The sequence below is a fragment of the Protopterus annectens genome, chromosome 2.part0, assembly GCF_019279795.1.
Source record: "Protopterus annectens isolate FY-2018-M chromosome 2.part0, PAN1.0, whole genome shotgun sequence".
In the NCBI taxonomy this organism is placed as follows: Eukaryota; Metazoa; Chordata; order Ceratodontiformes; family Protopteridae; genus Protopterus; species Protopterus annectens.
The window spans coordinates 242949788-242977538 of record NC_056728.1 but is presented as its reverse complement, the minus strand read 5'-3'; the positions used below and the strand labels follow the sequence as shown (position 1 = coordinate 242977538).

Here is a 27751-nt window from a genome sequence, read left to right as displayed (position 1 = left end):
AAATAATACAGTAAGAGATAGTATATGCCTTTGTACATTTTAAACATTTTTACAAGTACATATTTTCATGTCATTTATAGTTCCATTATCTTGCTATTTGGTTCAAGTTTCACATTTTGCAAAAAGAGATGAATTTGGTTGGTTGAGTGATGGTTTGTTTAATTGTTTAAGTGTTCAACTATTTAAACGTATGATGAAGTGTTCTGATTGGCTCGAAAATATTAAGCTAATGATTTATAAGGTGTGGTGAAACACAAATTAAATGTATTCCTTGAGAAGGCGAAGGCCGAGGTACCAGAGTGCAATAAAGAAGTAGTTTTTCACCAGCTACCTGCATGTCTGTGGCGTTCATAGTTTTTTCCATTTTTCCTATTCGTGTTTTTTTATTTTAAATGAAAACAGTCCCATTTTCAAATGGTCTCTCAGGCCTGATAATGACTGGACGTGCCTCTTGACCACACAAAATAATAAGTCGTAACATCTCCTAGCAAAGTAATATGAAAGCATTACTGAGCCTTCGGTTTGAATCTCTTCACCACCATAAGCAACAAGCTTTGCACACTTTGTCAAATCAAGCCTTTCACCAGCACATACTCTAGCAAATGTTTCTGCAGACATAACATTGCACTTTAAGCCAGTATCAGTTTTGATCTCTATAGGTTTGCCATTTATCCCAACAGTACAAAATACTTCATTCGTGGTCCATAAATCAACTGCACTGACTGTTTCGCTTAGCATTGATGCACCATCAACATAAAAAGAGATTCTGAGTCATGGCATTCTAATCGATCAACTCATTTTTTAAAATGTTCCCTTTTAGTGAAATAATGTATGGCTTTTTATTTACAAAATCTTTTGAAATGATTCCATTTGTTACATTTGTGGGATTATTGACCAAAAGCTAAGCACTTTTCTCTTTTAGATTCATGATTATTACCACAATTATGACAGTTAACAATGAAATTAGGGTGGAGCCCACGCTTTGCGGTTGTAGACTTACTCTTATGCTTCACTGAGGTTGTGCAGTTTCTGGAACTAGCTAGAAAACACTGGGGAGCCCTGCTGCAGTCCCTGGTTAACTCCATAGCTGCCATGTGCCTGGGCCTTTCTCTTTTAACCAAATGCTGCATACTATCAATGTGAGGCTTAGAAGTTACTGGAAACATGCTTCTCATTTGTAAGCATATTTGTGTGCTTTTCTGTAAGCTCACACATCTGACAAATTTCAATGGCCTTATTCAGAGTTAAATCACTGTCATAAAGCAAAATCTTTCTCACAGCATCATCTTTAATACCACACACAAGCCTGTCCTTTTATCAACTCATCTGTTAAATCACCAAATCTGCACATTGTAGCTTTATTTATGTCAGTTATATATGCAGCAAAAGTTTCTCCTGGCTTTTGATCCCGTGTGTAAAATAAGTGCCTCTCCATTGTAATGTAGGTCTGGGGGTTGCACAGTTCTCTAAATGTACGTTTTAAGCACTCAGGGTCCTCCCTCTCCTGTACAACAATATGACTGTCTTCCCCCCTCTCCAGCATAGATAGCAGGTGCATACACAAATGAAGGGGCTTTTTGACTCAGCTAAATTAAAGAGAGTAAATGACTTTGTACGGTCATCTTTATCAGAACATGCAGCATGTATGAAAATGTCTAACTCTTGCTCAAACACTCTCCACTTCTCAGCAATGTTATTATCAAACACTAGTGAACTTGTTTTTTGAAATGCTTCAGCCATGCCAATAAATATGCGCAAATGCACTGAAAATATGGTCCTTGTAATAATGTACAAACAAATTGCCTCTCTGCAGCTTTCAGTAACACAGAAATACCCACTGCTGTACTTTGTGAAATATGCTCTGAAATGGCTGTGTTTTGCAAAATAGCTTTACTGTAACACTGCACAAACATGGGAGCACTTCATACACTTCTGATAACTTGGATAGCCTCAGTAAATACTTGCAATTCAGACTTTATTTCAAATAGTTGCCATAGTAATTTGAATATTTCTAGCAATATTGGACATTAATACATTAGTACATGCCCACAGGAGGTTTCTTAGAGAGAAATGTACACAGATCTACAAAGCCTGATACAATGGGGGATCAAATGCTAAGAAGTAGGGACACTTTTTAAATATTGCTCTTATAAACTTAGAAAGTTGTTAGAATAACAGGATTTGTGTTGGCATGTATTTTCTGAAGGCTATGAAATCTGAAACTCAAATACATGCCATTCTTTAGAGACTTTAATCTTTAGATCATCCCAGTGGTTTGTCAAAAACACATTTTTCATGAGGACCAGACTGAAAATGAGGCAAAAATCTGGGAATTCTGCAAAGATATGTACAATTGAGAGGGGAACAAAGGTTCAAAAATAAGAACAGGTTTTAATTGTTGCTGTTATGAAATTACAAACTTGCTTAAATAGAAGGATTTGTGTTTGCATGAATTTTTTGAAGGAAATAAAACTCTGAAACTCTAATGTAAGTAATTATTTGGTAACTTCAGTCTCCAGTGACGGCCAGTAAACCAAACGTTTTAGGAGTAAAGGATCAGAAAAATAAAGTAAAAACCTGGATTTTTTAAAAGTGTTATATTTTGGATGTAAAATGCTTCTTCCAAAAACATTAATGTATACTACAGCAAGTTTGAAATATTAGGCGGAGGAACTATTTTACATCAAAAATATATAAAGTAAAATCATATAGTACTTAAAAAAAAAAAAAAAAAAAAGGTAAAACACAACAATTTTACAGAGAGCCCCCATTTGGTAAGCGAAGTAATGCCCTCCAGGGTATGTGTTAATAACACCCTTCCAGAAGTGTGGATGCCCTCCGCCTATGGCGTCGGGCCTCATAACACCCCTGGGCGGGTGTAGACATTAACACACCCCCTGTCAGGCATTATTGCTTGCTTACACCCGCTTCTTCCCTGCTTCTGTTGCACAGCATTTCCCAACAGAATCATTAACACAAAGCAGTATGCGTAGTGTAATGCAGTGCTGTATTTACTTCAGACTCCTACCATTTTTTTCCCATTTGATCATGTTTCATTTGGAAGAAGTTCACACTGAATATGCTTTTACAGTATCAGTGCTGTTAGTTAGAGACAGGAAGTGAGTAGGATATCTCTGATTGTTTTTCTTTGTCTTCACCTCTGATTTTTCTTGAATTGCTTAGACTGTTTTTTCATTTGTTTTTCTAACAATTTTAAGAAACATACTTTGCTTTTTTTTGCAGTCCATTTTAAGGGCTTTGGTTTTATTTATTTTTATAACTTTTTTTTTTTTTATTTTACCCGCTGAGTTTAGGCATTTCATTTACTGCCTTCCCCACCTGTCTGCCCAGTCTTCCAGTCTAGCCTGTCTCTCTCTCTCTATTTTTTCTATAGGTTCATAGGTTCATACTAGGCTATCTGCCCTAGGGCATTTATAAGCCTAGCCAGAATGTGTTTGGCTTTTGCCACCCATTTTAAATTTATTTTGCTATGCCCTTTTTCGAGGTTAGTATACTGTGCCTCTGTCTAACAGTGACACAGAAGTGATACCCGGGGTAAACCTACGATCTCCCATCCACTCATCAAGATTCCTCTTGAAGAGAGTCAATGAGGGACTCTGCCTAACCTGGACTGGGATTTTATTCCAGAGTGAAGGGAGCCTCTGGGTTATGAATCTGTCCCTCCAGCATGTCCTATTTATTTCAGTGCTGAGGTTCAAGTCTCTGGAGCGCGTAGCTCGATGGGATTTGGATTTTCTGAGGTGCAGCATGTCTAGTAATTCCGGGTTGGACATGGCTTTATACGTCAGGCACAGATTGCCTCTGAACAGGCGGTATGCCACTGAGTAGAGCTGGAGTTTCTTTAACCGAGCAGCATATGGCATCTGTTTGAGCCCTTTGATCCTCTTGGTGAGGTACGTTTGGGGTCTTTCCAGTTGCTGCAGGTGTCTGGTAAGGTGCATCCCAAAAGGGCCATTGTACTCAATTATGGGCCTGATGAGGGATGAGTAAAGAGGCACGATGACCTCCCCTGATCTAGATGTGAATCCCTTCATGATTAGGTGGGCTATATAAAATGTTTTTCTAACCACTTTGGCCACGTGGTTGTCAAATGAGAGATTGCTATCAACTTAGGTCCCCAGGTCCCTATTTACTTCTTCTGTACTTAATGGATTACCACCTATGTGGTAATTTGTGGGCACTTTGTTTTTGCCAAAGGGGATGACTATACACTTTTTGGCATTTAGCCTAAGGCCATGGCTCTGGCACCAGTTGTCTGTTTCTATGAGGCCCTTTTGTAGTATGCTTGTGTCGGCTGGAGAGTCGATTATGGCGCCCAGTTTGCAGTCATCTGCGAACTTGGTCAGCCACAGTCCTTCCGTGTTGGCCTGTACCGCCGAGAAATATATACCGAACAAGAGAGGTCCCAGGACTGAGCCTTGTGGGACACCACATGTAACTGGTTTGGAGTCTGACATGGCTCCAGCAATTCTAACCATGTGGGTTCTGTCCTTGAGCCAGTTTGCAATCCATCTAGTGACATAGGGGTTTATATTTAAGCTGGTGAGCTTATCTATAATGCCCGAGTGGGGTATTGTATCGAAGGCTTTTGCGAGGTCCAGGTAGGCTGTGTGGACCACCTTCCCCTTGTCAATCGCCTTGGTGACTGTTTCAAAGAAATCAACCAGGTTTAAGAGGCAGGATCTGCCCTTAACAAAGCCGAACTGGGTAGGATCCAGTGTCTGTAGGTCCCCAATATCTTTATTTATGAGGTCCATGATGATCCTTTCCATAGCTTTGCAGACCAAGCTAGTCAGGCTTATGGGGCGATAGTTTCCAGGATCCGTTGAGGCACCACCTTTATGGAGAGGGACCACTGTTGCTGTACGCCACTCTTTGGGCACATATCCTGTAGTAAGGCTGAGATTGAACAGTAGTTTTATGTTTGGGTTTAGCTCTTCTTGGAGTTCATGTAGGATGCAGCCCGGGACACCGCCTGGTCCCATTGATGCTGTGTTTTTTGCTTTGGAGAGGGTGGCTCTTACCTGAGCATCTGAGATGTCAGGGGGGCAGCACTCTGCTGGGATAGATATTTGCCCTTTTGGTGGGGGGGCAGGGAGTTTGCGCTGAACCTGTCAGCTAGGATGTTGGCAATGTCTGTGGGTTCAGTGTATTTTTTGTCATTGTGGACTAATTCTGAGCATATCTGGGAATTACCACCCAGGTTCCTAACATAACTAAAGAAAGCCTTGTGATTATCCTTAGTGTCCTGTGCAATTTTTCTCTCTAAGCTGGCCTTAGACAATTTTATGAGTGCCTGTAGTTTTTTGCTAATACTGACCAGTGATGCCTTCCCTTTTTTGGGATTTTGCTCTATCATTTAGTAGCTTCCTCCTTCTATTGTATAGTTTGTTTATGGCTGGGGTCTACCAGACAGGACGTCTGCCTTTGGAGGACTGGGTCTTGGTTTTATTTGGGATTGCATGATCCATGCATTCCTGAAGGTGTTCATAGAATGCGTTTATAAAGGATTCTGCGGTCTGGGCCGTATTTTCCACAGGCCCGGGGGCTTTGAAGGGTTCCACCTCGGTTTTGAGGAGTGTGAAATTTGCTTTAGAGAAGTTTTTCACTGTGGTTTTCTGGGCAGGGGGTGGGGTCGGGATGTGAATATCCAGTGAGATTAGTTTATGGTCTGATCTTACCAGTGAGGGATACACTTCTGGTCTGGAGCATAAAGTCCTCATGTTGGTGATGATCAGGTCCAGTATGTTTTCCCCTCTTGTGGGAGTGGTAACAAGTTGTTCCATAGCATTTGAGTTTATAAATTCTAGGAACCTTTGGGCTAGGTGTTGGAGCTAGAGTAATGCTCCCAGTCTATGTTTGGGTAGTTGAAGTTGCCCAATATAATGGTGTTTGGAGAGACCTTCATATTTTCCAGTGTTCTCAGGAAGGCCGAGTGGGGTTCCTGGGTTTGGGAGGGTGGTCTGTAGCAGGCTATAAACTGGAAGGCAGTTTTACCCACTGTTAGTTGCACATGGATAGTCTCTGATGCTTCGTGCTTTGCCACCAACCTGGAGGTGTGGGTATCTTTGATGAATATCGACACTCCCCTCCTTTTGTGGTTCGGTCCAAGTTTTGGGGCCGAAAAGCATGGTATGAGGTATAACCTGGTAGTGCTGGGGTGCTCTCGGGAGCCCTGAACCAGGTTTCTGTTACTGCACAGATATCGATGTTCTCCATGCTAAGGAGAGTTTTGAGTGCGTGCATCTTGAGGTTTAGACTTCTGGCATTGAGTAGCATTACTCTTAGTTTCTTATCCCTTGTGATACCTATGGAAGTGGGTTTGTCTTTTGTGCCTTGCCTAAAACTTGTTTCAATGGCTGAAATTTTCCCCACTGTTTTAGATCAGTTTTTATTTTGTTGCACAAATACACACACTTATGCTTCTAATTTTACAAGGATTTTATTCTCATTTAATTTCATTCCTCTACTGTTTATTGCCACAAAATTACTACACATATATTGACATCAAGCACACTCTTGTTATGATGGCAATATATTTCTAATTACTGCTGTAGTTGTAGAGCTCACATTCTCTGCACTTTGCCTGTATTGGTTTGCATCTGTTAGTTTCTATTTTAACTTTATAAATTGTTTCCTTTACATGTTGTGTTCACGTCTGGCCTAGGTTGTCTGAAAAGTGTCCTGTACCAGTCCTTTAACATAGTTTATGAACTTTAAATATAGAGGAATATGAGTGGGTTGGTGATCAAATGTTAGAAAATCAAAACGGAACGCTATAGCTTGCAACTAAGCACACCAAATGTACCACCAACTCAAAGAAAACAAGTCAGGAACCACTGTAAATAAACGAGCCAAATAATCCTCCGACTCAAGACAAAACAGGAACGTCCTTTAATCAGTGAGCGCTTTCACCCAATCAGGGCTTCATCAGACTGTACAAAGAACAAACATCAGCACAGTCTATATATAGTCAGAACAATAAATTAATTAAAAGCTCAATTAGAGCCAATCTATAGTATTTAAGATATTTAAAAGCATATGCATGTAAATCAACTGAAACATAACACAACAAAATCGCTAAGACAGTACATGTGAATCATGTACCTGATGATAGATGTTATAAAACTTTTCAAGGATGTTATATACAGAAAGTGCAAAAAGTGCTAACAGTACTTAGTTTTGAGATGCTGACCATCTATACACCTGATTTATCCACTAGATGGTGCTATATGTATAACAAATGTTAAATCTTTTATGTAGTCGCTCAGTAAAAATAAACCACATATTTAAAACAAGACATAACTGCGTCAATATAGACGTGAAAACAAATTATTTCATAACCCTAAGTCTCCTTTTCTTTAAAAAAGGGTGAAGACTAACCTTATCGTTGAGGCCAGGTGGGAAATCTGCTTTACATCTGATTATCCATCTGGTCTCAACCTCCAAGGTAAGGGTTTCTATGTCCCCACCCCTAGGACTGCAATCTACAGTCTGCATGACAAAAAAACTAAAGGTGTGTGAAGGACCTCTAGCTTTGCAATGTCTGGCTAAGGCATTCCTTTCGTCTCCTACTTTTATACTATATATATGCTCCCTCACTCTTTCTCTCAGCTGCCTGTTGGTTTTACCAATGTAAAACGCAGTACAGGAACAGCATCGGGCTAAATAGATAACATTCTCGGACCTGCAAGTGGTGCCTGTATAGAAATTAAAAACCTTACCTATTAACGGAGGTTGAAATATAGTGTCTGTGTTGATAAAGGCACACTGGTTACAATTATTACAAGGAACTGTGTTGGTTGAGTTAGTTTGTTTATCCTTATGACCTTTATGACATAACATTCTTCTCAAATTCAAACTATTCTTGTAGTAGAACCTAGGTCTTACTCCAACCAAACTACTAATAGATTCATCCACCCCTAATATATGCCAGTGCCTTTCTATTATGGCTCTAATATCAAAGACATCATTGGTATAAAATAAGGGTATATTAACATTGGAAGATCTTTGTCCTATGTCTTCATAATTGTTATCATTCATACTCTCTGCTAAACTTGAGAAGTAAGGTTTAGCTCTATCATTCCTCATAGTAGATACCTCCATAACAGTATCATTAATATGTTCAATTTGGTAATCCCTTTCTACTAACCTACCCGTTAATCCCATCAACTCATTTCTATAGCCAGCCTCTGTGGGATTAAGTCTAGAGGCTCTCATTATTTGGCCTTTGACTACATTATCAAATATATGCTTAGGGTGCATACTACTTCTGTGGAGCAGAGTGTTCCTAAAACATTCTTTCCTATGCACGGAGGTATTTACAAGACCATTCGATAATCTCATGATGTTCACATCCAAATATGGAATATAGTCTTTAGAATAATTCATGGTAAATTTCAAGTAGTCAGTGAGTCCATTGATTTCCTTATCAAACTCCATTAACGAAGCTTCACTGCCCTCCCAAATCAAAAAAAGGTCATCTACAAATCTCTTATAGAAAATAGCATGTCGTCTAAAGAGTTCTAGAGGGAATAGTCTTTCTTTCTCCCATTCCGCCATAACTAAGTTGGCGTAGCTATTGGCACACGAGGTGCCCATAGCCACGCCATCATTTTGAATATACATCTCTTCATTAAAGAAGAATATGTTGTTCTCTAAAATAATTTCCAAAAATAGAGTCAACAGTTCAATGAACTGGACATCCATTTTGGTGTATTTCTTCAGATAGTTCTGCACATTTTCTATCCCTACATTGTTGGGAATCACAGTGAACAAACTTCTAACGTCAAGTGTGACCATCAAATATTCAGTTTCATAACCTAAGTTTGAAAGAAAATCATACAAATCTAACAGAAAGTGTTTACTGTCTTTCAAGACATATGGACTTTCATTAACTACTGTCCTCAGATGATGTTCCACAAACAGAGAGAAAGGTTCGGTCACCCATCCCCGACCAGAAACAATAGGTCTCATCGGGGGATTCTCCATTTTAAAGAAAAGGAGACTTAGGGTTATGAAATAATTTGTTTTCACGTCTATATTGACGCAGTTATGTCTTGTTTTAAATATGTGGTTTGTTTTTACTGAGCGACTACATAAAAGATTCAACATTTGTTATACATATAGCACCATCTAGTGGATAAATCAGGTGTATAGATGGTCAGCATCTCAAAACTAAGTATGGTTAGCACTTTTTGCACTTTCTGTATATAACATCCTTGAAAAGTTTTATAACATTTATCATCAGGTACATGATTCACATGTACTGTCTTAGCGATTTTGTTGTGTTATGTTTCAGTTGATTTACATGCATATGCTTTTAAATATCTTAAATACTATAGATTGGCTCTAATTGAGCTTTTAATTAATTTATTGTTCTGACTATATATAGACTGTGCTGATGTTTGTTCTTTGTACAGTCTGATGAAGCCCTGATTGGGTGAAAGCGCTCACTGATTAAAGGACGTTCCTGTTTTGTCTTGAGTCGGAGGATTATTTGGCTCGTTTATTTACAGTGGTTCCTGACTTGTTTTCTTTGAGTTGGTGGTACATTTGGTGTGCTTAGTTGCAAGCTATAGCGTTCCGTTTTGATTTTCTATTATTTGACTTTATATTTGGAACGCTGCTCTTCCGGTGGAGTTCTTTTGCTGTTTTTGGTGATCAAATGTGTTCAAGACATGGATGCCAAGAAATTCACCTCTCGAGAGGTAAATCTTGACATATGTGTCGGAAACATACAATAAAGGGCTATGATCATTGACCTGCTCATAATTCTTTGTAGTACATGAAGATTTTTCTTCTCCATGTACTACATATTAATCAAAAGTCAGATTTAAAACAAATGCAATGTGTTCTGGCTTTGAAAACTGGTAGAGCAGTGGGGGAGTGGTTGACATCTTATGTATTCTCTGTGTAAGGGAAGCAACTTAATTCAGAATACTTTGTCTACTTTATCAGGTAGAAATAGGAGTTGACATGAAGCTGTTTCATGCCCTGCATGTCCTGCTGCTGCTGTTTACTTATCAGTACTGTCTGCTTTTATTGCAGATGCGATGTTAACTGCATCTAGGAGGTACATTGTTAAGGTCTGGTCTTGAGCTATAGCAGCATTGACCTAGTAAATAGTTTAGCAATTTTTGAGTGTAATTAGGGCACTCCATGCAGTGCAAATAAATTACACACTCTTATTCTTTCCCATATTTGTGCTCTACAAATGTCATCTAGAAACTCAAGCTAAATGTACTTGCAGTCTTGCTGACCATATAAACTAGGCTACTCTGCTGTCCTGCAATTTTCACTTCCATTATGTTTTTTGGTTTCTTAGTCTCTTAAATGTTACGTCTGCCACATGTGAGGCTCTTTTCATTGTAAATCTTAATGTTGGTATACATTCTGATATAAATACTGTAACCATCATTGTTTTAAAATTGTTATGTCAGTGTAGAATTACTTTTTACTTATCCTTGTAATTCTTTGTACCTTCTGCCAGACTGAGACTGAAATTGGTCAAAGATGATCAACGCTCTATCCCAGTAAACAAATTCCATACTTAATAAATAAACTAACAAATAAACTGCTTTATTGAGGTAGATTGGTAACTTCCAGCCATGTCTGCTCAGCCATCTGCTCCAGCCACTTTGCCTGTTGTTTATGCATCTACCCTAAACATTGATTGCTGTACAACGTCACCTGATTTGGCACAAAGAGATGTGGTGCTACTATGGGGCAAATTCCTAGGATCTGCCAGCAGAAGAGGGGTTAGTGCATCTACCTACAACCCAGGTGGAGTGGGGATAACCTGAAGAAATGCTGTAGTTGTTACACTATATACCTGTGTGTTGTATCAAGCAGAACTGTTGAGATTAGATAAAACCAAAAAACTCAAAAACATTTGCTAATTAGAAAGCCAGTGATGGAAAAGAAAAACTAAGAAAAATAAATTATTGCTGAGATTAGGGACTGATTCGTCATCTCTTTCCTTTCCAGACCAGACTGGAATCTGCAGGTCTGAATTAACTGTTTAACTCCTTCCCGTCCCAAAATGAGGGACTAGACATCATTTACTAGCTTCTTCTCATCCCAGTCAATCTGGTGCCTAGGGCATGGTGTTTACCCCAGTCATTCTGGTGCCTAGGGCATGGTGTTTACCCCAGTCATTCTGGTGGCTAGGGCATGGTGTTTACCCCAGTCATTCTGGTGCCTAGGGCATGGTGTTTACCCCAGTCATTCTGGTGCCTAGGGCATGGTGTGTACCCCAGTCATTCTGGTGCCTAGGGCATGGTGTTTACCCTAGTCATTCTGGTGCCTAGGGCATGGTGTTTACCCTAGTCATTCTGGTGCCTAGGGCATGGTGTTTACCCTAGTCATTCTGGTGCCTAGGGCATGGTGTTTACCCTAGTCATTCTGGTGCCTAGGGCATGGTGTTTACCCCAGTCATTCTGGTGCCTAGGGCATGGTGTTTACCCTAGTCATTCTGGTGCCTAGGGCATGGTGTTTACCCCAGTCATTCCGGTGCCTAGGGCATGGTGTTTACCCCAGTCATTCTGGTGCCTAGGGCATGGTGTTTACCCCAGTCATTCTGGTGCCTAGGGCATGGTGTTTACCCCAGTCATTCTGGTGCCTAGGGCATGGTGTTTACCCTAGTTGCAGGTGTCTTTGTCAGGAATAAAATGGCTTTGCCAATGAAACTACCTGTTTTTGACCTTCTGATTCATTAATGTTAGCCCTCGTGATGTAGGACTTTTATATTTGTATTTTTTTCCCTTAATCACGGTTACATTAGACTTCAAATTTTGACTAGTGATATGAGAAATGCTGCTCATTTTCAAATCTATTTTCAGTTCCTTTTTCTGAATGTATCCTCATATTTCCCCAGATTTGAATAGTACTGTCTCTTTAAAACCTTATATTGAGAGAGAAACAGAATTGTGTTTGAATTTGTTAATTGCATTTGTCATGTGAGTTTAAACTGCTATTAAATCCTACTTGTTTGTTCTTGTACTAGTTCATATGCCTGAGGAAGCCCTCTGGGTGAAAGTTTTTAAACTTGCATGATTTTATTATTGTACGTTAAAATCGAGTATTGTGTGCCCTACCTGCCGTGGTTCCCATGATTTTTTCTTTTGTACATAATGGAAATGCTGCTCATTTTCAAAATCTGTTGTCAGTTCCTTTTTTTGAACGTATCTTCCGTTTGGTATTTACCTAAACCACACACACACACACACACACACACACACACACACACACACACTGCTTCATTCACTGCTGAAATAATTGTACAGGAAATGTGGTAGTGTGCATTTTGGCAGGACAGTGTTTAAAATGAGGTGTTCCCCACAGCAGTAAGAGAGTTTAAATGCTGAGGTTCACCCTGTACTATTAAGTGACAGTAGATGACTTACAGCTCGTATTCACTTAGTAAGATACAGATTTGTAGCTTAAGCACAAGAAGGCATTAAAATGTATTCCTTCAAGCTGGTACACATCTGAAAACAAGTAGTAATGAATGCAACCCTTGAGCTGCTCAAATGTTAATCCATCAGAATTAATTTTATAGGAAGGTGTTGTTTGGTACTGCATTGTGGTTCAATCCGTGTTAAGCACTGACAAATACTTGTAAAAATATAACCACTAAAAGCAGTCAGTAGTGACTGTTCTCTGTTTTCAATTTATCTTCACTGTTTTGAAAAGGCTGTTGGTCTGTGACTATCATCTCAAAGCTTATTGCAAAATGTTTGCATTCTGAGATCTTTCATGGTATAAACCACTAGTTTGTTTAAAAAAAAATCCTTTGTCTGAACATTTTTTTCCCCTTAATGCTTTATACTGTATAAACAATAAAAATGTTCATTTTATTTTGTACAGCACCAAAGTGAGTAATTTCCTATAAATCCTTGACTATGATCAAGATGACCTGAGATTGACTGGCAGCTCGGGTGTTGATGGAGGCAGGCAGATGAGAGTGTGAGAGAGAGAGAAAATGGCTGATGCCAACTTGCCAGTCCAAGGAGGGGGGGCTGTCTGGTTCACTGCATTGCCAGCAACAACTTGAGGGAAAGACGAAAAGCATGCAGCGGATAGTCAAGAACATGGACTTGACCTTGTACCATGTTCATGTGACAGGTTTCATGGAACATTTATGTGAATAGGCACACGCTCAGGGGAAGGTATTGCAGACTCACATCTAGGAACATGTACATCAGCTGACGGTGGAGGGATAAGCATTAAAAATATGAAAAGTTTTGATTGCTGCCTAGATGGATGATGGCCTTCAGTGATCAGTTCTTGCTCCACATTGGAACAAGCTGGCTGATCAGATATAGGAATGGTGACAGTAGATAGGTGGCATGGGATACAAAGATAGAAGAAGGGCAGTAATAGGAAATGAAAGGATATTTTAAAAAACTGAACATTTTTAGAAAGTTGTATTGATTTCATCATAGACTTACCACACCCAGCTGCATTATTTTGTTTAGAGAGAATCTTGTTAAACTGCTCTGAAACCGAACCCTTTCTAGGATTTGTTTTATTTGTTTTATTTATTTATTGAAAGAGTGATTTAGGAAAGAACTTGCTAAGTTTTTTTTTCTGTTGCTTTGCTTTGCTGTTGCCAGTTTTGTAAGCTAACAATTTGAAAATTAAAATGCAGTTATGTTAAGTGACTGGTGTATACTTATGTGTTTCTCTCCCCTGTTCTGTTGTAGCAACTACTGAATGTTCTTAAGAAATGTGATTTGAGTCACAACAAAATCCAGGAGTGTGCTGAATATTTCATGGTAAGCATTCATTGGATATGTATTACTTTCTTTGTATTAACTGAGTGTCACAGTAAGTAAGCCAATAAAACCAGAGGTGTGACTTCACTTTAAGAGGCAAGACAGCAGCCAATTCGTAATGTGTGTATGTGTGTGTCTTTGCATCTGTATTTATTTATCTTTGTCTTACCTTTACCAATGTTTGGTGTTTTGCACAGCTGTTTTAAGTAGTCAGTTTGTGAAAATTAAACCCATGGACATTCATTCTGTGATTTATTTTTTTCATTTATTGCAGTTTATTGTGGTTGTGTAACTCTGCCTTGTATCCTTGCAGACTGATATTAAAATTAAATGAATGGTGTGGATCATACCTCTCAGCTGTCTCCATTTCATGGACAGCCTTGATTTTAACTCTAGTTTTAGCTTTGGCTTTCATAATCCCTTCTAAAACTGGTGACTTTTAGAGAAAGGGTAGTGCATTCAAGTTAATTAATAATGACAATAATTACAGATGTTCATAGTGTTTCACTGTTGCAGTCCTAACCAATGGGTTATCCGGCTCCCGGTAGCCCTCGATTGACCAGAATACCAAAGGTACGTAAAAATGATATCGGCTGTCGTCGGTTGTAAAGGACGTCAGGGTGTCCGATACAAAAGGAGGCAGCTGACGTCACTTCCTCAGTCTTCCTTGCCGTGGAGTCCAAAGCATAAGCATTTCTTGCACGAGTGCTTTACCTTTTTTTTGTTTCCGACTACAAAGTTGAAGTCGACTTCAGCTAACTACCCCATTGGGGATCTTCTTTTCTTGCCTTAACGAATGTCAGAAAAGGTTAATAATTGTCTTAACTGTGGAAAGCAGATTCCACATAGAGATTTTCATTCCTATTGTATTATTTGTTTAGGCCTTGACCACGACGTTCCTAATTGTGATATCTGTGCTTTCTTTAATCCGCTTACTATTTTTCATCGGGCTAAGCTTTTAGCTAAATATTTTGGAGTTTGGCCTAAGTTTCTCGGTATGGCATCCGCTGGTCTTCAGGCTTCGGATATCCCCAAGAAAAGGCTTCCGAAGGTCAAGTCCTCTGATGTTAAGTTGGTTGTCAGTCATGCGGTAGCCTGTGAAGCACCTTTATAGCCCCTGCAGCCCACAGTCTTTCAATCACAGGCCTCGGCTGGACCATTTCAGAGGCCCCCAGGCCTCTGGCTTCCATTTTCCCTTCTGACCTTCTGCCTGTTGCCTGTTCTGCTGGATCCAGAGCTGCTAAGCTGACTCCGGTGTCCAAGGTCTCCATTCTTTGTTCAGACAGCAAGCTCATACTGACGACGTTGGCTGGAACTTCGGCGGTTGCCAGGCCTCTCGACTCCTTCAAACTTGCAGGTAAATCTTCCAGCCGTAAGCCTGTGAAGAAACAGGCTCCAGTTTCCTCTCATTCTCAAATGGTTAAAATGGCTGATGACCTTTTGACTGTTATTAGGGGTTCACAGCCTCCTCCTTCAAAAAGAGGTGTCTCTCCTGAGGCTTTGTCTTATTCAGATTCTAATACTTCTAGCATTTCTGTTGATGAAGAGGAAGTTTCTCAAGCTTTCTCTCCTTTTGAGGATTCAGACGCAGAGGGGTCCTTCCCTTCTGCTTCTCCTCCAGAAGATTTCTCTTTTGGTGATACTTTAAATACTCTCGGGGAGCATTTTAAATGGGAAAGTCAGGATTATCCCTTTTCTAAGAAAAAGATTAGGGAGCTTTTGGATTTGCCTCAGCGTAAGCCTTTGGCTATTCCACCTGTGTTGGTGGTGGTTGATTATGTTTTTCTGGAAAATTCTTAGACTTCAAACTCGGTTCCTCCTGCTCCCAGGAAACCTGACAGATATTGTAAAGTCCCTGATTCTCATTTGTTTCTTTTCAGGAATCCGTTGGCTGGTCCAGAGGTTATTTCTCAAGGCCCTAAAGGAGTTAAGCCACTGTTACTAAAAATCCTGTTCCTTCTGACAGGGAATCTAGGAACCTATATAGGTGGGATAAAAAGGTTTATACCTCTGCCACTCTTGCTATTAGGTCTACTGATTGTCTTTTTCATATGCTGAAGTACCAGCAGAACACCTTGGAAGCTATTAAGTTTAGGATAGCACGTGTGCCTCTGTTGGCGGAGAGTAAGGATATGCAGGATTTGCTGAATTCTGCCAGAGTTGTCAGTAAACATTCATCACATTGTGGTTTTGACAGTCTAGAAGCCTCCTGTAGGGGCTACAGCTACTGGCTCTGTTATTAGAGGGCACTCTTGGCTCAGGGAGCAGCCCCTACCAGAGCCTGTCAAGGCTAAGCTTTTAGATGTACCTTTGCATAAGGACAGTCTTTTTGGCAGCAAAGCATAGGAAGTGCTCAAGAAGATGGAAGACAAGGCCAAGTCTATGCAGACAGTTAAAGATTTTCTGCAAGTTCAGCCTCCTCGCTTTAGCAGGAATTACCCTTCTAAGAGTTGGACGTTCCCTGATACCAGCAGACAGAACCGTTCTATGACTAGAGGTTACAAATCTTCTAGGGGACAGGTGTCTACCCCTCAAAGGTCTAAGCATTGGTAGGCTTCCTCTTCCAAGGCAGGAAGTTCTAAGCCTGCATCTCAATCTAAACATTCTCAATGACTGTGTCCAACTTCTTCCTGTTCTTGCCTGCCCAGAGAGTCCTTTAGGGGACGGTTGGCCCTTTTTGCAAATGTCTGGGCCACCATCACGGTCGACAAATGGGTACTCAGAACTGTATCCCTAGGACACAAATTTTCTTTCCACATCTTTCCAGTACCCAAAGGATTCCTGGATGCTCCTGCAAACCAAAGGGCAGAAGTAGAAAAGAAAATTTTCTCTCTGTTATATCTGGGAGCAATAGAATCAGTTCCTGCTCAGTAGGTAGGCCAGGGTTTCTAATCTTGTCCTAGTTCCAAAAAAAGAAGGCACCTGGCATCCTATCCTAGATCTATCCATCCTGAACTCTTTCTTGATAATTCCAAAGTTCAAAATGCTCACTGTGCATCAGTTGCTGTCAATGTTAGAAAATGATTCCTAGCTGGTAACGTTAGATCTCAAAGAAGCTTATCTGCTCATCCCTGTCAGGGAAAGTTGCAGGCAGTACCTTCGTTTCAAGGTGGCCAAACAACATTATCAATTCTCTGCGCTGCCCTTTGGCTTATCTACTGCTCCCAGAGATTTCACAAAGTGCCTGACTCCAGTCATTGCTTTTTGCAGGCAGAAGAAAATTCAGATTTATCCATACTTGGGCGACTGTCTAATTCAAGCAAATTCTCAGGAACAGCTGTTAAAGGATCTAGAATTTGTAAAGACTCTTCTCTCTTCCCTGGATTACACTCTCAATGAGGAAAAATCAAAAATGGTGCCATCCAAAGAGATAACATTCCTGGGGGCGAGTCTGAACACAGCCGCCCAGATGATATATCTCACCCAGGAGAAGCAGACAACTCTTTCAGTTTACCTCAAGGACTTGGCAAGCCTGTCCCAGCTCCTTGCAAGGAAATACCTGCAAGCCCTGGAATTCATGACCTCTTGCATTCTCATGATTCCATATGCAAGACTGCATATGAGGAAACTGCAATGGTACCCCAAGAACATTTGGTGTCAACACACACAGGACCTGGATGTGATAATTCCTCTGCTTCATTTCTATGGTGGGCAACAGCCTGTCTACAGAACAAAGGCATGCATCTTCGCCCACCTCTTGCCACTCAAGTTCTTACCACAGATGCATCAGACTATGCCTGGGGAGCTCACCTGGATGTCAGATGCATACAGGGAAGTTGGAATGCCCAACAGATGCACCTGCATATAAATTTAAAGGAGTTGATGGCAGTCCAGCAGGCCTTACTAGCTTTCAAGCATCTTCTTTCTCCAGGGACCATGCTTGTCAGGACGGACAACATCACAGTCATGTGGTACATCAACATGCAGGGAGGGACTCATTCTTACCTCCTGTGCAGACAGAACATGAGTTTTTGGTCCATAGCAGCATCCCTGGGCCTGCATCTCCTAGCTCAGTTTCTTCCAGGAAGGCTGTGTTTTGGCAGACCAGTTGAGCAGACAGACCCTGGATCCTCACGAGTGGCAGCTGAACAGAGCAGTTTTTTACAGCATTATTCAATGTTGGGGCACACCTCAAGTGGATCTTTTCTCCTCTCCAGACAACCATCTTCTACCTCTTTTTTGCACCACACAGCATCACAGCAGAGCCTGGAAAGTGGATGCTCTGTCCTTCCCTTGGACGCTGCTGTCAGTTTATGCCTTCCTTCCTCTTCTTCCCAGAGTATTATGGGAGATCAGGGATGAACGACCAAGGACTGTTCTCATAGCTCCGGACTGGCCCAGACAGCATTGGTATCCACTGCTTTGCAGTCTCTCCCAATTTCCTCCTTGGCATCTTCCTCTGAAGCCAGATCTTTTGGTTCAGGAAGGGGGAAACAGTCTACATCCTCATCTTCAGTCTCTCCATTTGTCAGCATGGCTCATTGTATGAATCAATCCTTTTCTTCTTCCCTTTCCCAGCAAGTGGTTGACGTGCTGAGGGAGGCCAGGAGGCCTAGCACTAGGAAGTACTACGCTGGCAAATGGGAAGGATTCTCTCATTGGATGCAGGCTAGAGGGGAATCTTCTTCTCAGCCTACCCTTCCTCTGAACCTGGAATACCTGGCTGATTTGCTTCAGGGTGGTCTTTCTTTTTCCTCTATCAAGATCCATGCTTCAGCCATTTCTGCTCATTGTTCTTTGGAACAACCCATTTTCTTTCATCCTCTGATGAAAATGTTTCTCAGAGGTGCTTGCAACTTAAGGCCTCCCAGAAGGGCACCTACTCAAGACTGGCATCTTAATTTTGTTCTAGAGAAACTCACTTCCTCCTTTTGAGCCAGCTGCCACTGCAGATTTAAAGTTTCTCTCGTGGAAGACATACTTCCTCTTGGCTATAACTTCAGCAAGGAGGGTTTCAGAGCTGCATGTTTGATGACTGTGGGGCCTTTTCTTATTTTCCATGCAGATAGGGTCTCTCTGAGAACCAACCCCTCCTTTATGCCTAAGGTGGTTTCTAGCCTGACTCTTAATCAGTCCATACACCTTCCTACCTTCTTTCCTAATCCTCAAAATAGAGATGAAAGGATCCTACATTCTCTTGATGTGCACAAACAGCTCAGGTTTTACCTGGACAGGACAAAAGACCTTCGGAAATCAGCACAGTTATTGGTCAGTTTTGGCCCTGAAGCCCTGGGCAAGGCTATTTCTAAGCAAACCATTTCTAAATGGTTTGCACATTGTATTACTTTTTGTTATTCCTTTCATGGCAAGGTTCCTCCTCAAGGGGTTAGGACCCACTCAACTAGAGCAACTTCCACTTCTGCAGCCTTTTTAAGGTGTTGGCCGTACTAAAGACATTTTGGAGGCTGCCACATGGTCTTCTGTTCACACTTTCACAAAGCGTTATAATTTGCCTTTGTTTTTAAGAGCCAGGGCAAGGTTTGCCACTGCTGTTCTGAAGGGCATCATCTCCAATCCTTGATTCTGTTGGTTCTTCCTCCCTTTTCTCTGGGCTTTGGTAATTAACCCATTGGTTAGGACTGCAACAGTGAAACACGATGAACATAGTACAGTTGTATACACTTACCATAAATGTAGAAGTTCGAGTATATTCACTGTTGCAGTACTGGTTTCCCTCCCTCTTTCCCACTTTTCTCTTTTCCTAAGGTACAGGCTACATTTGGTATTTGCCAAAATGACTTTTGGTTTAAGCCTTGTTTTCTGGAGGCTTCTGACTGTTATGGCAAGAAAGACAGAGGAAGTGACGTCGGCTTTCTCCTTTTGTATCGGACACCCTGACGTCCTTTACAACCGATGACAGCCGATGTCATTTTTACTTAACTTTGGTATTCTGGCCAGTCGAGGGTTACCGGGAGCCGGATAACCCATTGGTTAGGACTGCAACAGTGAATACACTCGAACATCTACATTTATGGTAAGTTTACACAACTGTACTTTATAGACTTATTTTACTTCAGAAAGTGTATAGTAATTCACATTTTTATTCTCTGAATGAATTAGGTTAATAGTACTAATATTTTAAGTGGCCTTGTTTATTTCTGAATTATTCCCTGATTCTGATGAGATTTGTCACATCAACCACATCAGTATAAAAGATGTTCTCTGGCCATTTAGTGCATTGACCCCTTGTGGTCTTGTCAAAGTTTTGGAAGTGCAGCAACCTGTGAAGCTCAGCATTGTTTCAGAGGTTTTTGGGATCACACCTTGAGCCACTGGAAGAAAGAAAGTTAGAGTAATTAGCTTGAGCTGAATTGCAAGCTGCATGCTCTCTTTTTTTACTGTAGGTGCACTTTTTTAGCGTTATTGTAGTTGGATTGTTTGTGTTTTGGGGTATTAAAAGTTGTACGTGTACAACAGAGCCTGGTGCAGTAGTTCTGTATTTAAATTCAGTTGCTGGAGCCTTCTACCCTGAGCATTCACTGAAAATGGGCTCTGCCCAGCTAGACAGACTGTTCATCAAAATAGACTTAAGCAAATAAAGTAGGGAGTGAAGAAACAAAGGAAGTGAATATCATGCTTTCAAGAGCCCCAAGTCCTAAGTGACCTTAATGCTGTGAGTAGGTGTCAAAACCACACAACTGACATACCTGGGATGGTGCTGTATTCTTACTCTCTATCCTATCTTCATCATCATTTCCTGGTTTCTAAGAACTTTTTTTTTTGTATTTTATTTTTATCCACACGAGACACCTTATTCAAAGTTGAATAACTTAAAACTGAATCATACATTTATAATATAAACTTATACAGTGTGTGTGTGTGTGTGTGTGTGTGTGTGTATATATATATATATATATATATATATATATATATGTGTATATATATATATATATATATATATATATATATATATATATATATATATAGTTTGAAAATTCTGCCCTTTGGGTCTGTGAATAGCTCAGACTTATAAAGATAAGCATTCTTTTTAACACAATGGTGCATTAATTTCTCTTTAGCTACAACTTGTTTTCTCATTTACAGTGATCTTTCAGATGTTTATCTTAGTTGTACAAAAAAACAGTCAAGAAAATTAGGCATTTTTGCACTTGTTTTTCCTTAAAGTTAATGTTCTTGAACATTGAAAAAGTAACAGTCTGTGAAAAAACGTGTTAGCTCTAATACTGAGAGAATTTTACAGTGGGTTACCTGGCGGACTTCCTCTGCATGACCACTGTTTTTGTCATGGTTGATACCATGCTTGCCTCCTGACAGTACATGCCATGATGCCCTCTGCTGGGCTCAGGTGTGAATCACATGGTAAGTCACTGAAAAGTGAGCGTTGGAGAGGGCACAGGTGCTTGAGGGACAACTTCTGCTTTATTCTGGATGCCTGGCAAGATTACTCACTGTGTTTTGCTTACTTTCACAATTTTGATCTTAAATCTGACAGTCATTGTGGAAAATTTCCTGTGTTCAGTCCTTAGATTATACAAGTCTTCAAAGCGCACTTGTCACCCGATCGCAAGTCATAATGCTCACCCATTCTGCCACTGTTGCTTTAGAGAAGAGTATAATGTCAAGCTCTGCCATTAAGTGTCATAATTTTAATTCATCTGTCAGGAAACACAGGTGTGAAGAATCTAAGTATGGCATGGATTGACTACAGAAAAAGCATTTGATAGTATCCCACATTCATGGATAAAAGAGTGCTTAAAAATGTATAAGATACACCCTACACTGATCGACTGCATTACAGTAACCATGAAATGGTGGTAGACCACTTTGCAATTAAGCCATGATAAATGACAAATTATTATCCCAGGGATAAAACTTCAAAGGGGGATATTCCAGGATGACTCTCTGTCACCGTTGCTATGCTGTCTTGCCCTTAACCCATTAAGCTGTCTGCTTAACAGCTTTAGACCATGGCTATAATTTGGCTCCTAGAAAAAACAAACTGTAAAGACTTCTCATCTTCTCTTTGTTGATGATGTAAAACTGTATAGCTCATCAGATGAGGAACTGAAAGCACACCTGCAAGTATTCAAAACTTTTTCATGTGATATAAGAATGTCATTTGGTCTTGAGAAATGTGCAAAGGCAATCTTTAAAGCTGGAAAACTGCAACATCAGGAAAACATCAGTTTGGAACAAGAATGTGATGTAAAAGAACTTGAGCAAGAGGGAGTGGATAACTATCTGGGAATTGATGAAGGATCAACAGTAAAACATGAACAAATGGGAATAAAACTTAATAAGGAATACTTTAGAAGATTTAAATTAATCCTGAAAATGGCATTGACATCTCCGAACAAAATCCAAGCTATAAACCAATGTGCTCTTCCTGTCTTAACTTACTGTTTTGGAGTGATTGACTGGCCCCCAAACACATTGGATAGATTAGATAGGAAAATAAGAAGGATGTTTTATGCTCACCAAATAATTTATAAAAATCAGTGCATACCAAGATTATATATCCCCGTTTCGAAGGAGGGATGGTCCTCCTTGAAAATGATTACATGTATAGCTCTTCAATAGTGGGACTCCACACATATCTGCTGTCCTCACAAGACCCAAATGTAGTGGAATTTGTGAAACATGAGGACAATAAATCTAAGATTACTTCTCTGCTTAACCTAGCAGAAGCATATCAGCGTCAAGCAGGAATGGAAATCAAACCAGAAGCCGATAAAAATCAGGTAGCAACTGAATGTGCCAAAAAACAAATGCAAGAATATAAGGTGAAGGACCAGATGAAAAGGCAATCGCCACAAACAGTGACTACAGTGTCTTGCATACAGAGAGCCACAAAGTCATAAAATATCAGGATTTGTGGGCAGAAACAAGAGCAGTGTGGAAGAAAGATATCCAGACAGTCCCAATAGTAGTAGGAACAATGGGTCTTAAGAATCTGCAATCCTATTTCGATACGTTACCAATACATGTAACTCCGTACGAATTGCAGGAGTCATCATTACTGGGCGGGCACATTGCAGGTGCTGTGAAGAGCACTTCTGGCTGATATCAAAGACTGAAACAGTACTAATTTCATGAATTTTAATCGTGCTTTGACTTAGGAATGGAGTCCATTCCCATCATGGTATTAGAAACCCAAAAGATTTGGAGAAATTAAAAAAGTACCAAGAAGTACAGGTTTACCTGACACCTCACAAGATGACGGCCATTGAACATACCTAACAAAGTAATCTGAGGAAGGGCTCATACTGGAAAACCAAGGAAGGTAAAAGATATGGGGCAGATATTGACCACTTTCCTGGAAACCTAAGATTGTTCTTGAGAGTGGTTTTTGGTCCTTATTTTTGTTACTAGCTATCCCATAACTAGTGAGTGTTCAGTCCTGAACCCATCCTTAAGTTTGGAGGATGGGTAAAGGCCTATGAGAAGTAAACTTGTAGAAGACACACTGAGGAGTGAATCCTGGAGTGTCACACTACCTGTATCCCAGCTGAATGTCCAGAATTTGTATGCCACTGAACTGCAGCAGTGAAGTGGTCCCTTTGAGTCCCCCAGTATGTGCTTATGTTGTCACTCAGAACTGAATGCTGTTTTCTCGAGCCTTGCAGGGCTTGATGGCTCATTGAGGAGGGTCTACTGGTCTGTCATCTTCTGGGATTGCTGTCATCTCTGTTTGCAAGGCATATTCAGGCAAAGGATTATGTGTATTTGTGTGGTGCTGTCTGTCCCTCTTATGATAGCACCTTCAGGTAACATGGGGAATTCCAGAACTAAGTGTTGGTCAAGCTTCTTCACTACCCATATCCCCTTCAGTGGACATGTTCCTAAGTGCTGGTGACTCATTGTCTGACCTCTGGTCATTGCCTCTTACTTGGTGTACCCTCTGTATTTTTCACAGTCACAAGCCTATACAGCCTAGAGCTAGGCTTGGGATTTATACATCTCTCTTTATCTTGAAGAAAGGGTTTTAGAGGATGAGAAACCCCTCTTCTATCTGTCCTCCTCTACCCATCATACCCGGACAGCCTTCCCCTTCGTTGAAAGCTGATGAAGTCCTTCATGGACTAGGCTTTGACCAACTTACCTCCCCACAAACAAAATTTTAATGAGTTTCTGGGAAGAAAGCAGACATGATCTTTGGATTAATATGGCCCATATAGTCCACACTTTTTTTGCCTGGAAATATCAGAATACCACTACCCTCTGCTCTTGGGATGTCAAATGTTCATTGTAGGCTCCAAGCTGAGGGGCTTGAGAACCTCACTGAGGATCTTGGGGCCTACATCTCTGTAATATCTGTATTTCTTCACAACCTGCTGACTGATGAGGAAGCTGAAGTATTGGATAAGGGTGAGCCTGATTTTGGAGTTGTAGAAATGCTGGTTTAGCTTCTTATCACTTTGTGCCTGCTTTTGTTCTTTGGCTCTAAACTTTGTCTCCTAGAAGATTCTTTGCTTATAGGTTCATACTAGGCTAACTATGACCACCAGGGTCTCTACAAGCCTAGCTGTGCAACTAACCCAGTTTTGTCCTAGAGTTCCTATATGGAGGGTTGTGTTGGTAAAGAGGGAGCTAAAGGGTATGGTGGGAGGTATGTTAGCTGGGGATTAATCTACATACAGACAGCCTCTTTCCATCAGAGACATGAGGGCGATTTTGCAGTCTCCCATCCAGTGATCAAGGCTTTTTTTGAATAGGGTCAAGGATGAACTCTGCTTCAAACAGATGGGGACTTAATTCCATAACACAAGTATCCTTTGAGATGCATATTGGTCTTTCTAGCAGGTTCTGTTCACATCACAGTCTAAGTTCAGGTCCTTGGAGCTAGTGGTTCTAGTGCTGTTTGTTTTGCAGATGTGTAAAAGATCCATCAGAGCTGGATCTGAGGATGCCTTATATGCTAGGCGTCGATTGCCTCTCAGTAACCTGAAGGAGACCGAGTAGAGACATAGGACCTTAAGGCAATCTGTGTAGGGCAGGGTATTCATACTGTAGATTCTGCTGGTGAGGAACCTTTGAGGGCATTGCAGCTGTTACACGTGCCTGGCTAGGTACATGCCAAAGTGGGTGTTGTACTCAGTGGTAAGTCTGATGAGGGCTGTGTATAGTGGTACTATTATTTTTCTTGGACGTAGATGCCATACCCTTGGCTATGAGTTAGGTGACATAGGAGGAGTCTCTTACCATCTTGGCTACATATTGGTTGGATGTCAGATTACTGTCTACATATTTTCCCAGATCCCTAACTATCTGATCAACTCTTTGGAATGTTTTATCGATGAAGTAATTAGCTTCGGTGGACATTTTCCCAAAGGGCTATAATGCATTTCTTTGCATTCAGTTTTCATCTGTAGCTTTCACACCATGCATTTGTTTGTGTTAGATCCTCTTGTATGATGGTGGTGTCAGGAGTGGGGGGTGGGGGGTTGTAATAGCTGCCAATTTGCAGTCTTCTCTAAACTCGGTGAGTCAAAGGCTTTTAACATTAGCCTTGACTTCCAAGAAGTAAATGCCAAACAGGACCAGGCCCAACACAGAGTCCTGGGGTACTTCACTGGTCTCTTAGTTGAGGTGGTCTCACTGATCCTGACTTCTTGGCTCATGTCTGTGAGCCACCTGGCAATCTAGTGAGTTATGTATGGATATATGCCTAGTTCTGAGAGTTTGTCAGCAATACCTGAATGTATTGAACACCTTGACTAGGTCAGGGTAGGTGGTTTGCACTGTTATCTAGTCCTACTAGAGGTAATAACCAACCAAATACCCTCTTCATGGGAGACTTTAACAACCCCTGTATAGACTGGGAAATATACACTGCCTCCAACTCGCAAGCACAGCATTGCCTGGATTTTATCAACACAAACATCTTGGTCCAAGCAGAAGATCAAACATATTGGACCTACTACTCACCAGCATGGGAGAACTTTGCACCCCCCCCCCCATGTCACATCCTCATTGGTGAAGTTAAACCACAAAGTTTTGTCCCTTGAAGTAAAAATCAACCTGAAAACCCAACTAGACCTGTAACAGATATGAACTCTTCTAAAGTCTTGATTGTCCGTGGCTGTACGCGCAGAAGCTCTAAACTTCGTGCCTTTCCTCATCCTTTGCAGACAGTCCAATAGCTGATGATCAAGCCTTTTCTGTTCTTGGACCAAAAAATCTGTTACTCGTTACCCTTGAATATTAGAAACTTTGAAGGATTATAGTTAAATTTCTACCTTGAATGAGAGGTGAATGTAAGAAATGCAGATTTCTCCTTCACCCCATTGCTTAAATTTATTAGTCACATTTGGCTACACAGTAATGCCTGCATGTTCCGTTTGTAAAATTCTGTTTGGTAGATGTTCATCGTGCATACAGCTGCAGTCATAACAGATGGGTTTTCCTGCCGTCAGGCGGGTCCTCGGTTGGCCGAATTCCAAAGTCTAGGTCCGGCGTCGGATGTTGTCGCCTCTTCCCTGACGTCAGTGTGACAGGGGTATAAAAGAACCAGCCGACGCCATTTTCTCCGGTCTTTCTTGCCGTGTGGTGCCCGAAGCAGAAGCAGTTCACAAGTGCCGGTCGGCCAGCTCCTGAGATTACGAATATTTTTATAATTGCATTTCATGTGGGAAGCAAATACCGCATAAGGATTTTCATTCCCTCTGCATTCCTTGCTTAGGCCCAGACCATGATATCTCAGCCTGTCGTTTTTGTGCTACATTCAACAGACGCACTATTAAGCATCGGGCGGAGTTCGCCCAACACTTTTTTGGCAAAATGTTTAATTACATTATGTCGTCGGATACTCCGCTTCCAATTTTAAGTAAAAGACGCAAAGATAAGGACCGATATACGAGGTCCGCGACTTCTACCGACACCACACCAAAGCCGATTACAGGTGGTCCATTTCTCAGTGAGGCACCTACATAGCCCCTGACTACCGTTGACACTTCTTTGGCGGTGTCTTCAGTGCCCGAGGTCGCAGGCTCTTCGGCCTACACCCCGACTACAGATACCGAAGCCACTCTTGGTGGTGAAACTCAGAGTTTAGACAGATCTGCCGCCTCTCAAGGTGTCTTCAGGCCTTCCTCTTCTTTTTCCATCAAGGCTTTCACTAAGTCTAAAGCAGCCATGCATACTAAAAGACAAGCTCCACAGGGCCCCTCTCAAGGCCCCATGCCTAAAAAGCAGATGCTCAAAATGGCTAAGGATTTGATTTCTCTTATCAGGGGTTCTCAACCCCCCCCCCCCCGGACAAAAGGCCCAGAGTGGAGGAAGAATCCACTTCCTCGGACCAGGCCTCCATTATTTCAGAACATTCTGAAGACCAGGAACATTCATACTCCCCTTTTGAAGACTCTGATGCAGAGGAGTCCATTCCCTCTGTCTCCCCCCTGAGGATTACTCTTTTGGGGAAACCTTACATACCTTGAGGGAACACTTCCACTGGGAAGGCCAAGAGTACTCAGACTCCAAGAAAAGACTTATGGATTTCCTCTTGCTCCCTCAGCACAGGCCTCTGGCTATACCTCCTGTCTTAGACATACTAGATGATGTGTATTCGGAGGCCTGCCTTAACCCAGATTCTTTACCTCCAGCTCCAGTCAAGCCTGATAGGTATTACCGGGTTCCTGATTCACACCAATTTCTATACAAAAGCCATGCGGCTGACCCAGAAACTATTTCTCAGGGTCCCAAGGGAATTAAGGCCTCCACTGCTAAAAATCCATTACCTTCAGAGAGAGATTCCAGAGCTTTAGAAAGGTGGGGGAAGAAGGTATACACCTCGGCCACCTTAACCATGAGGGCATTAAACTGTCAGTTCCATATGTTAAAGTACCAACAGTTTCTGTTATCACAGTTGAAAAGCAAAATGTCACTACCTGAACAACCAGACTTGAAGGAGTTGCAGGATTTGTTACTTAGTGCAGAACAAGTGGGTAAACATACCTTGCAATGTGGTTTTGATGCTTTAGAGGCCTCAT

General features: G+C 41.2%; 1 protein-coding gene across 4 annotated transcripts in view; it reads left to right on the top strand.

The window, feature by feature from the left end:
- Positions 1–27751, top strand: part of LOC122793047 (serine/threonine kinase 11 interacting protein) — a 1659807-nt gene that overhangs the window by 600873 nt on the left and 1031183 nt on the right. For all 4 annotated transcript variants that reach the window (XM_044060719.1, XM_044060720.1, XM_044060718.1 and 1 more), the window contains exon 7: positions 13731–13802. In XM_044060719.1, the coding sequence (XP_043916654.1) occupies positions 13731–13802 (72 nt within the window). The remainder of the gene's footprint in view (positions 1–13730; positions 13803–27751) is intronic.